Source organism: Larus michahellis, chromosome 1, assembly GCF_964199755.1.
Source record: "Larus michahellis chromosome 1, bLarMic1.1, whole genome shotgun sequence".
NCBI lineage: Eukaryota > Metazoa > Chordata > Aves > Charadriiformes > Laridae > Larus > Larus michahellis.
The window spans coordinates 140,908,311-140,920,517 of NC_133896.1; the positions used below are offsets into that span (position 1 = coordinate 140,908,311).

A 12,207-nucleotide genomic window follows, 5' to 3' on the forward strand; every position below is an offset into this window, starting at 1 on the left:
GCTGCTCACGGCGTGGCCTCCGTGGAGCTGCCTCTGCGCTGGGGGCGGGGAAGGCAGCACACCAGACACCCACCGTCCAGCCTTCCTCTCCCAGGGCTGGGATAATGCGCCCGCACAGCGTGTGAGATCAGAAACCATCTGTGCCTCTCTGTTTCTGATGACCCTTTTTCATAAGCAGGTTTGGGGCTGTGTTTTTTTTATTTTTATTTTTTCTAGTCAGTTTGTGGCTGGTGAAAGTTTCTCAACTGGCAGGCGAAGAGACCGATCTCCTTTATTAGCCACAGCCAACAACCAGCGCAGACACAGCCCCGACTATTGCAATCGATCCACCCGAGCCTTCATTTTTCATGCCATCAATTGCGTTGCTGTAAAGTAGGTGCCAGATGTGACCACCTCAATATTACCTATGCAAAGCATGGTGAATATCTGCGGCAATTTTCCCTGAATATATGCAAAGAACCAAACGAGGAGCAACGCAGGGGATGACAGGCTCCAGCAATTCCTGAATTTGACTGGGAAGGTTTACTTCCCAGTTGATTTTGTGTTTTATTCAGTCCTTGATCCCAGAAACGGAGCTCCTAACAGTAGTAGTAGCTTATTGCCGTATCTCATGAAAACAGATCTGAGTCTTACCACCTCTTACCATGTGCCTGGAGCCACCAGGCACATCACAGATGGTGGTAGCCTGTGGCCAGCACCATCTTCTAATCACTTTGGACTTGTGATTCTGAAGTCAGAGGCCTCATATCTCATTACGGTTTTGCTGAACCATGCTGGCTTACAGCACACACTTTCATTGACTTACAGCGAGCTATGTATATCTCATGTTTTGCCTCTCTCAGAAATGCGTTGCTTTGCTTTTCTTCCCATAGATGAATCCACAGTAAGCAAGTGCTCGCTTCTTCTCATTTGTGCACGTACAGTTCAGACTGTACGCTTCTGAATTGAGTCATGTTACATCCTGTGTTACCTGATTAAGATCAGTAGCTGGGAGTTGATTGTTTAATTGACTTTTCAGAAACTCAGCTAAAAGTTTCCTATCCCTTTCCCATTATACATGGGGAATGAAATGAAAGCTTCAAACATTTACAACCGTAAGAAATGGTTCGCTTAATTCCTGAACTCATCAGCTTAATGCTTAAATTACATTGGAGGTCCTTAACGCCACCAGGACTTCCACAAATCCTCTCATGGACTGCATCAAAACATCTCAGGCCTGAATCCTAGATTCGCATCAAATGCTCGGTTCTGCCAAGTTCTCCACTGCTGGGAGGCTGGGGACTGTGACCACAAACACACGGCACCTCGGGGCTCCTCCTTCTCCAGCGGCACGGACGTCCACCAAACCTTCAAGCAGAGGAGCCCCACTGCCCTCACTGGTGTGAACTCAAGGCCAGAGTTTGTTGATACTGTCAGATGCTGCTAAGGAGAGGTGGCAGGATGAAATCCCAAATCTACATGACCCACTCCCCCTCCAAGTCAGCAACCTCAGCAAAACCCAGGCATCCCCAGAGGGACTAATTTTGCTTTATAGAAACTGGCTGTAATTTTTAATGCAGGCTCAACCCTGAAGATACATCTAAGGCACTGACGAACCATGCTCACCGCCCTCCTACAGGCTATCTGACAGCATTTTTTTCCAGAATGTTAATTATTCACTTCAAAGTGAAGCGAGTAATGGATGAAATCTGTGACTACTGAAGTCAGCTCCTACTGACCTCCCTGGCTCACAGATTTTACCCGCCGTCGTTTGAGTAAAAATAACCAAAAAGAATTGCCATAAACCATCAATGCTGTGTGTTGCTATTTGCATATAGGATTTTTAATCTTCTTCATTTTATAAGTTACCATGAGGTTTTTTCCCCCAAAAGGTTAGTTTTGAATTAGTAAAGAAACTGTAGCTTGTTATTCTCTGATACCAATTCTTAGGATCAAGTGGCCGTTAAGAGATTATAAAACAGTGTTTCAAACATGACTAACATTTTAACAAAATGATTTTTAATTGCATGGGACACAATCCACTAAAATAGCTTTAGGATACTAAAAAGCTTATGTTCCATCATGGACTGAAAATTAGAATTACTTCTTCCTTTAAATACTGTATCAGCAGAACGAGCCTCAATTATTAATTAAATCAATTACGGATTTATACAACTAGAGGTTGAATCTCTGCAACAGTACAGAATGATTCTTACTACAAGAGCTATGCTATGGGTGGGGCACAGCAATAAACAGCCAATTTTTTTGCCTTTATCAATCTCTACATTAAATATTAAAGAAATATTTAAAGTGACATACTCACATGGTAACAAATTATAAGACATGCAATGTTTTACTGAAATTGTCTAAGACCTAGCTTCGAGGAACACAAATTTATCTACTGGTGAGAGCACGTCTCGAAAAAAATGAGAATGGTGATTGAGGATTGAGTCATCTCCAAAGGTTTTATAGTATCCCGTGTCTCAGTACTGGCTTTTATGCTTCATATCCTTTGATACAGTTCTCCAAATAGAGGACATAAATACCATCCAGGTTTTAAAACATTTTATTTGCATATTAAAAAAATTGTGCATTCCAATAATTAAAATCATTTGAACAAAAAAAAAAATGGCACTCGATTAACTGCATTTTACAGCTCGCAGGACCTTGGTACAGCTTTGCATTTATTCGTGTGTTACTCTAGTTTACTGTAGTCCCACCCAAGTTCTTCTTTCATCAACATGCAAGCTCTTTCATGCCACCAGGACCAAAGCCAGACAGGCAGAGGGAAAGGCAGCGCCTTCATTCAGTGTCAGTAGTTCTCTCTATTCTTTTGATGTGAAAGGGGCAGTACAGTCATTTTAAACTTTATCCAACCTCTTTGCATCTTACAAAGTTAAACAGCTAAAAGAAGTAAAATAAGAAGGCAATGCTTGTGGAATGTACAGTGCATAATTTGGAAGGGCAGATTTCATTACGATTCACCCGCTTGCTTCTCCTGTTCAATTGCTAAAAAGGGGGGGGGGGGGGGAAGGGAACAGAAAAGGAGAGAAAAGAAAATAAAATAAAGATCGAGAACCTGAAATGCATTCACTTGACAATTCCTATCGTTTGTAAAAATATATGTGTGAAAAAAAAAAAATATATCGAAACAGAAATGTAAATAATTGTAAATTACGCGCTACTAGGCGGCGGGTTCAGGCTCTGGCTGTCTGGCACAGCCACCGCCGCGTATCCTCCCTCCACCCCGCACCCCCGGCTCCCCCCCCCCCCGCCGCCCCTCTTTGTCTCCTCCCGCCTCCCTCCCTCCCTCCCTCCCTTCCCTGCCTCCCTCCCTGCCTCTCCCTGCCTGCCTGCCCTTCCCCGGCGCCTGCCCGCACTCACTTTCTTTTGAAGGCAGCGGGTTTTTCTCTTGCGTCTCTGTCTTCTTCAATTTGGATTTGTCAAATTTCTCGATCTCGGCCATGTCTGGTTTGTCGGACATGTTGGCAGGTGACTCTGCGCGCACAAGGGAAGAGCCCGTTACCCCCGGCAAGGGCGAGGGGCTCCCCCGTTACCCCCCGGCAAGGGGCGAGGGGCTCCCCCGTTACCCCCGAACCCCCCTCCCCCGTTACCCCCCGGCACCCAAAACAGGGAGCCGCGCCCGCCGCGGGAGCCGAACGCTCAACGCATGCCGAAAAGAAGAGGCTTAATCCCCGGCACATTAAAAAAAAAAAAAAAAAACAGTAATAATAATATTATTTTTTTTTAAAAAAGTATTATTTAATCCAGCACCAAAGGCAGCGCAGCTCGCCGCCCGCCGCCGCCGGGGGCAACTCCCAGTATTTGCGCGCTGCGGAGTACAATAGAGGGGAAGCGCCCGCCGCTGGCCGCGTTTTTAACTCGTTAAGAGGAAAATCAATTAGAAAAATAAAGCCCGGGGACGGCAACAAAGCCGGCTTTGCAAAGCTGCACGCCACCGCCCTGCAGCGCCGCGGCCCCCAGACAATAAGCCCCCCCAAACAATAGTGTTCCTCCCCTGGACCATAGCCGCCCCCCCCCCCCCCGCCCCCCCCCAGGACAATATCCCCCGCGCCCTGCCCTGCCCTGCCGGGGTGCCGGGCAGGGGTTCGTCCTGCCCGAGCTTGGGGACCCCGGAGGGGTGGGGGGGAAGGGGGTGGGGGGGGTCTAGGGTAGGGGGGTGGGGGTGGCGGGACCCACCGGTGTCGCCGCGCGGTGATGCTCAGCCCCGCCGCTCGCTGCTGCCGCCGCTCCGCACGCCAGTATAAAGGGCGCTCGCTGGCGGGGCGGTTTTATCCCCGCGCCTATGCAAATGACGGTGATGTCACCCGCTAAACCATTTTGCCGCTTTCCGCCTTTTTTCTCTTTTTTTTTTTTTTCTCCCCCCCCCCGCCCCTTCCTTCCCCTCCCTCCGCCGCCCAGCCCTCCCTCCCCCCGCGCACACACAGCTACATACACACACGGACGCACACACACACCCTTAAAGCTGAAAATCGCCCCGGTCCCTGTCCCCGTCCCGGTACCGGTCGGCGGGAGGTACCCCCGGGACGATCCGGGGGGGGAAAGGTGGGGGGGCCCTGCCTCTGGCTCCCCGACCCCCGCCCTGCCTCACCGCACCGGACCTGGGGCGCGTCCGGGGCGGGGGCGGGCAGGGGTAGGAGCGGGGACGGGGGCACAGTGGGACGGGAGGGCAGGGGGGGCAGCGGGACAGGAGGGCCGGTGGACAGGAGGGTCGGGGGGACGTAGGGCAGGGGGGCAGGAAGGCAGGGGCAGGAGGGGCGTGGGGCAGGGGGACAGGAAAGCAGGGGCAGGGGGACGGCGGGGACGGGGGGACAGGGGCAGCCGCCGGCGACTTTCCGCAGCGGCGGAGCGCTGTGCTGGGTTTGAGCCGCGGGGTGGTTTTGCTTCAGCTCTCTGTGTGCCCCCTCTCCCGGTTGTGCAATATCAGCTCGGTCATTCTGTCACTCGAATTTCCGCATTTAGAAGGAAAAGACGAAACCCTCGTCCCTTCGGATCTCCGGGAGCTGTTCCCCCCTTTTCCCCCTCCCCGCTTCCCCTTCCCCCGCTGCAACCCTGCTGCAAGAAGAGAAAAATCCCATTGCTGTCCTTGCAACCCTCCTGCGAGGAAAGAATAAAATCCCACTGCTGTCCTTGCAAGAAAAGGAAGAACGCCCTCCCACCCTGCACGCCCCCAGGCCAGTCCATGCCATGCGGTGGTGCCGGTCCGGCAGACAATGGCTACGGCCAGAAGCCACCTGGCCCTGGCTCCCAGCCCCGCTCCCCAGCAGCGGGTTGCCCCCGGCGAGGCATCCCTCGCCCGGCCCTGGCTTGCCTGCGGCTGAGGGCAGGATGGCCGGGGATGGGGATGGACATGGGGATGGGGATGGACATGGGGATGGGGCCAGGTCCGCCGCCTCCCCGCGCCGCCGGGCTCCCCAAGTCCCCACCGGCCGCCTCCGGGAATTCCAACAGCAAACCATCAAAGCAACAAAACCGGCAATCGGTCCTAAAACCGGCGTAATCTAGCTGGAGGGGCAACTGCTGTCGGGTAGGGGGCAGAAAGGGGCGTATGGCACGGGTGACTCTTATTTCTGCATTTACAGCGTTGGGTAGTAAACTGAATTATTCAAGCGAAAGCACAGAAAGATGAAGGGGGGGTGTGTGTGTATCTGTGCATGTGCGTGTGGCTGAATGACAAGGAGTCGGGGAAATCTCTGCGCCTTTGTCTGGCAGCAGCTCTGCAAGGGAGCGGAGGCACGCTTGCTTTCAGGGTGTGTGGTGGGCCAGGAGCTGGCGTGTGGGAATTAACTTAATTTCTGCTGCTTCTGGGACATCTGTATGGAAAACGTGTAGCGTATTGCTCCTTGCTCCCTGCCCTCCAGCAGGGTATCTGATGCGAGGGTGATTGGTGATGAATTAAAAGCCCCGAGTCACAAATGGTATTAATACATGCAAGGAGAACTGTAAATATGTTTCCATAAATTCCCTGGGGATGCTGCTTCCTCTGTTTCATGGCTATCCTCTCCCCCTTGGCTAGCCATTTTTCATAACATTTCCAGAGCTGTAATTTCAAGGGGGTGAAATCTTGTCCCCACAGCAATCCCAATACTTGCAATAGTGAACCAGGATTTCCAGTCGGCCCAGAGTCTTCCTAAAGCCCAGCTCCTTCACATTTGGAGATGTGGTGTATAAAGTTTGGTTTATTTCTCTAGTTCATGAGCGCCTCCAAAATGAAGATGAATGCAGTATAGCACTGAGACCGGTGGCGTGAACTGAGTATTCCTATGAGCCAGGGACTGTGCGAGACTGGAGGCCAAAGGAATCTCTTCGGAAAGAAATGGCAAGGAATATACCATATCATTTGAGAATACTTACAGATTTTCATAATAACAGTATTAAAAGCATTCCCGAGGGATCTTCTGTGTTGAATACCAGCTAACTCTGCTAGCTTTTGAGCAAGTTCTGTAAAATGAGTTTATGGCCTTTTACTGCTTCAATGCTTTTGAGCATCGAACCTCGCGACTAAGAATTGTGAAATTTCACTGACGATCAGTTCATCAGCATCCCCAATGATGTTACAGCCTCAGACTTTTCAGTTTCACCAAAGACTTTTTGGCTTCTTAAGCGAGGTTACATTTAATATAAATATTTTTTAGGATTTTTCTCCTCTGTGGCTACCGTAGTCATTCATCCATGTATATGAGCAAATCAGTGTGCTCCTGACCTGAGTGTGGGAAATGCACTCCTGAAATTAAAAAACAGTGAATGTTTGTGGAACTTGGGTCTGATTTGTCAGAAGCTGCTTGTCCAGTAGCTGAACTGCCTTCTTTCGTTTCTGCTTGTTTTGGGACAGAGCCCCAGATCCCTTAAATCAGAGTTAACCCACAGCCTTAGATGGAGCTTTGCAGCTGTGTGCAACCAGGCCCCTGTGTTGAGTTTAGATTCAATTACGGTTCTGAGAGACGGAGACAAATACAAGATTTACGTTTTTGCTGCTTCTCTGCCTTCCTATACCTCCTTTCTGGTGGATTAATACTGAGATAGTCATAGTATCTTAGAAATGTCACATATACTTACCACGTATGTGAAGCCAGTATTGTTCCAGTGAAGCAAAATGAGGGAGCTGCTTTTTGGTGGCAGGACATAAGCTAATTTCTTGAAAAGTAAATCCTCTTTATAGCAGTTTGTAGTAGTGGTATAGCTACAGAAATTGCCTATTTCCATGTCCTTTTATGTTTGCCTCTTTTTGTTGCAATTTGGAGAATGCGAGGAAGGTACGTGTTCATACAAGACTGCCCCATGTTATGGAACTTCTGGGGATAACAAACTCCCAAGCACACTTGGATGGGGCAGAGCTAACATCCTCAATAAATGTCCTAGGCCACATGATGCAAAGGACAGCTAGCTTAGGACTTCTTATTTCAGATATTGATAAGCTGCTCTTTTTTTTTTTTTTATTGCTTTATTGGGTTTTACATCAGCAGTTTCTTATCGTGATTATTTAAAAAAATTTCAGTCAACAACTATTTGGTGGTGTGGTACCCACCCCCCCCCCCCCCCCCCCCCACCCCCCCCCCCCCGCTAGATATGCGCTCTCTCGGGCATTTGCATGTTAAAGGAGAGCACTTTTCAGCACATTGCTGATCCCATTTGCAAGAAGGAAATTGGACCCTCACTAACATAGTTTTCAGCTGACACCTCTGAGGGTTTGAACTAGAGCAAGGCTGCAAGTTCTTTCTTGCCTTCTAGGAAATTCACCTAGTAGGAAAGGTAGTAAGTGGCAGACCATGGTTCTTGCATCTCCTTTGTGCGTCCGCATTGGAAGCCTTGTAAAATACATGAACGCTCCTTTTCCAGGTAAGTATGTACTGCTCTCGTTTGCGAAAATGTCGTGATAAAAAACTTGCTGAAGGCCGTGCAGTGGGGGCTTAATCAGATATTAACAGATGTCAGTGAAAGTGTCTGTATCTCAAATGGACTTCACTGGGCTTTTCCTTGAGCTCTGTTTGAAGAATGTTTTGAAACATGATGAGGAGCACAAACCTTCTAACCTTATGCTAATTCTGCCATAGAGTCTATGCATTTATTAAAAAAAAAAAAAAGAAAAGTAATTAGGGGAACATGAAATGTCTGCGATAAAGCACCCGCGATTAATTCCCATTTCAGCTTATTATTCATAGGCACATCAGACGACTAGTAAGATAAAAATAAACTCTGTATGTAAATTTCTCGATCATATGGAAAATAAATTAAAGGAAGAGAAGCCAAGTGATTGTTTTCCAGGTCTCAGTTTCACATGTGAAATCTTCTTTTCACAGGCTTGACTCTCTGAGAGGGAATTCTCTCTCTCACTCCATATACCGCTGGAGGAAACAGGGGCTGGCAGTGATCCGAAAGGAAGAGACAATCAATCAATCCCTTTGGGCAGTTTCTTGGTGCACTGCCTCCCTGCCAGCAGCAGAAGGGTGTTGGCGGTGACATCAGGGTTTGGGTGGTCAGTTGTTCAAACATCAGAGCGCAATATTTGTGGTGTGTCACATCCCACCAAAGGGGGGAAAAAAAAAAAAAAGGGTAATGGATTCGTGGAGCAACCTGTTTAAAATAAGAGCCTTCCCATCCCCTCCTCAGCTTAATTTCAGAAGAGGAATTGCAAAATGCTGGACAGATTCTGGAACTAATTGGCTTTACAAGTAGCGGCATTTCCTTTTTCACGTAGGGAACTTTCCTTTCTTTTTTTACAATGGGAACTTTGCAACAGGTCGTGACTTTAAGAAGGTAGTGGTTGTGGGAGAGGAGAAGCCAGGCTGGGAAGCTCAGGTTGCTGCAGGGGAAGCCAAATACCCTGGAATAGCAGATGCTCCTCTCCCACACCAATCTGCCTGGCTCTGCTTTCCCTGCCTGCCTTATACCCGTAAACAATACAGGAAGAGCATTGAGCCTGTCTTTTAATGCACGCAGAAAGCTGTGGCAAAGCAACAGTTTGGAAGGTAGGCTGTTTGACACTCTGCCTGCACACAGTCAATGACAAAGCAAAGAATATGAGGCCTTCAGCTGCGGTTTCCAGCTTTTGAAGGATGCTAAGAATTTATTGTCGTCCTTTTCTGAAATTTCAGTAAATGGAGAGGAAGTGTGTTTCCAACTTTGAGAAAGGTACCTTTAAGTTTGCAGGGAACCAGCAAGCTTTTAGTTATTTGTCTTGTGCGTTTTACGCAGAGAATATTTTGCAAAGCTCTGTGAAGTAAAAGTGTCCAAACTACCTCTTTTGGCTGAAGTTCCTTGTTGCCAGATGCGTGTGCAAACACTAGGTTTAAAAGCTCTGTCTAGAAACAGTGGTTGCTTTGCAAAGCAAGTGAGAGAACTGAAAACAATACCCTAGCACATCTCCCGCCTGAGGAAGGCATCTCTGTGCCAAATTTTCACAGGTGCTTGCCATCACTTTCTGAATTTTGCAGCAACTTTTCTTTCTTCTCGCTTATATGAGTAAAAACAATGATTTTGAAAGTGTGTAAGTGACAACATCAGCATAATGCATCACAAAAGCATGATGAATCATTTCTTCTGGTGCAACTCAGCAACCCCTTGATCCCCCAGCGTTAGGCTTCTCTTGAGTAAAACTGCAAATTATACGGCCTGTGCATGGGTGTCAACAGAGATTACAAACAGAAATCTCAGGCAAATGGAGAGACCAGATTTTTATGTTACCATTGAATATGGGTTTCTTTCAATGCAAAGATAAAGCTAGATATACATGCAAAATACTGTGGTCTCTATTCAACGTACAAACAGGTCCATATGTACAAAAGACAAGGCGGCCATTCTTATCGGAATTCCATTGAAAAAGGGATGACCAAAGTAAACACGCAGAATGAAACAGTGACTAATAGCGTCAAACCGCCCAGGCTATTGTATGGGCTTTGGCAGTCCCTTTGGGGATCGCCAATCCACTTGCTCATAAGAAAGAGCCCAGAGATAGGGAAATACCCATCAGTGAACATCCCCAGGATGCCCATGCTATGTCCTGTACTCACGGATGAGTTGCAGAGCAACAAAATGTACCTGACATCACTAATGAGGCAAATTATGTTCTTCCAACAGTGGGGTTCCCTCCCTCCAGAGCTGACATTCTCATGACATAACTTGACGGGATACAGAAGAGTAGCGTAAGCCACTATGCATGAGCATACAGCAGGATTAGTTTATTTAGCTTGGAAAATAGCGCTGCCTTTGAGGCCACACCTGTGCTACGTGCCCCGTACATGGCTATCTCTGAGCTGGCTTTAAACTAGTGGCAACTTGGATCTCGCCCCACGTTTATTGCTTTGTGTTGATTTTCCTGGGTGGATTTTACCACTTGTGCTGAGTGCTGCTAGCCGTATCCGAGGCCTTCGCTTTAACACAATCTTAAGCATATTCAGCTATCAAGCTCCTTTGTGTTTTCGGCTCCCCAAACCCATGCAAGTGCAACAAAATATTGTCTTTTGTAAAACTGTAGGCAGGCAAGATTTTTCAAAGTTTATGTGTGGGTTTATCAATATAATCTATCTATTTGTTTTTCTCCACCACTCCCTTCTTAATTTAATTTATTTTTAGGGGGAAAAAAAAAAGAAGAAGAAACTAAGCTTGCCACCCAACCAGATGTAGAAATGGCTAGGAGGTCAGCTCAAAACCTGACTCGCCTCCTTGACATTTGAGCTTTCACCAGGGTAAGGAGTGAAAGATGGAGCTGTTGGGGTAAAGCACATGCAGTCATTTAAACTTTATTGACATGATACTTTTTTCACAGTGCCAGTTTGTAAAAAGCAAGGGAGAAGAAGTGCTTCTTGTGGCTGCCACAGCCACGGATTTAGTTGCCTCTGGTGTCCTCCACAAGTGGCAGGGGCTAGGAGTGTGTGTGTGTTGAGGAGGGTTACCTTCTGGAGGGTGACAGGCACAGCTCTCGCAGCGTGAAGGCTTCATCACCCCACCAACGTGTGTGACAGAAAAGGTTTTCCTGGCACCCACACAGCTCCTGGAACTTTCAAGTCTTTCGCCCTCACATTCTCTTCCAAGGTGGAGGGTTACAACGTCTGAGTGCAAACAGAGATGGGGACTGGGAGGGGTATCTGCTGAAGCAAAGTCACCCACACGGGACATGTGGGTTGAAAAGCATCCCGTGCTTGGTAGGCATTTAGGATTTTCCCAGGCTTGTCTATGTCTCACTTTTTTGAACAATCTCACCTTGACTAGGATTGCTGTTGGGGCAATTAAGGCAGGCAGGCAGGGGGCTCAGGAAAGCTCCACTTTGCCCATAGGTGTTGTTCCACACAGAAGGGTATGGACCAGTGCTAGAGGTTAAAGATTGATGAAGCTTGTGATTTTTGCGTTTAAAGTACCAGGCTTAGAGAAATGCATGCAAGGACATGGTCACTGGCAGGAAAAAATAGTGACAGGGACAGATGGAGCAGAGTCCACTTTTCCTTGCAGGAAGAAGAGCCTTCAGAGTTACTCACAGTTGCCGGTCATAGCAGGGTCTGTGGCATCTGCTCACTCGAGTGTCACCTCTGTTGCTCATTATCACTAGGTACAAGTTTGTTTATGTCTAACAGAAACAAAAGCATTCCCTGGCATGTTTTAAGGTTGGTAGGAAGTTACTGCACACATGCACAGGAAGAAAAACAATGGTAACACTAATACGTATTTGATGTAGTGGGATTACTGCCAAAACATGTCACTGCAGGCAGGCAGAGCTCATTTCTGCAGAGAGGGATATAGCGACTTTGCACCTGAATGCAAACAATCATGCAGGAGCAGAAAGAGCAAAAATACATAGGTTCCAATTTTTTGGTTCATGGGTATTTTGCTACCGATAGTAATAAGGGTGGGATTGAGTTCAACTTCCATTTATTGCAGTTATTCGATGTGCCTTAAACAGAATGGAGATGAAACCAGGGATGGTATCAAACTTCCCAAAAGGAACACAACTCAACTTATATGCATAGCCTCTTTATCTCCTGCTGATTGTCTCCTACACTTTTGATGTAAGTTTTATTTCACAGTTTCAGTCTTGATAAAATGAGAGTCATGGGATGAAAAAGAAGAGCAGCTCTATAGATTGAACTAGATGTGAAAGTTGGTTGTCTCTCCCCATAAATCAGGTATGTGTGCAGACCCCGTGCTGTTCAAGCAGAGTTTTGTCCACTAGTAACGAACTGCTGCCACCAGTGGGCTGCGCTTTGTATTGACGCACAC

General features: G+C 47.6%; 1 protein-coding gene across 1 annotated transcript; it reads right to left on the reverse strand.

Annotated features, from left to right (window-relative positions):
• Positions 1 to 2,529: 2,529 nt before the first annotated feature.
• Positions 2,530 to 4,302, reverse strand: TMSB4X (thymosin beta 4 X-linked). Its single transcript, XM_074606361.1, has 3 exons — positions 4,180 to 4,302; positions 3,364 to 3,477; positions 2,530 to 2,988 (listed from the first exon to the last, which is right to left on the reverse strand). The coding sequence occupies exons 2-3, from the start codon at positions 3,461 to 3,463 to the stop codon at positions 2,954 to 2,956; spliced, it is 135 nt and encodes a 44-aa protein (XP_074462462.1). The 5' UTR covers positions 3,464 to 3,477; positions 4,180 to 4,302; the 3' UTR covers positions 2,530 to 2,953.
• Between the last annotated feature and the right edge of the window lie 7,905 nt (positions 4,303 to 12,207).

Coding starts and splice junctions, on each gene's coding strand:
- TMSB4X (XM_074606361.1), bottom strand. CDS start 3,463: ATGTCCGACAAACCAGACATGGCCGAGATCGAGAAATTTGACAAATCC. Junction 2,989..3,363: donor CCCGCTGCCTTCAAAAGAAA/GTGAGTGCGGGC, acceptor CCCCCTTTTTAG/CAATTGAACAGGAGAAGCAA.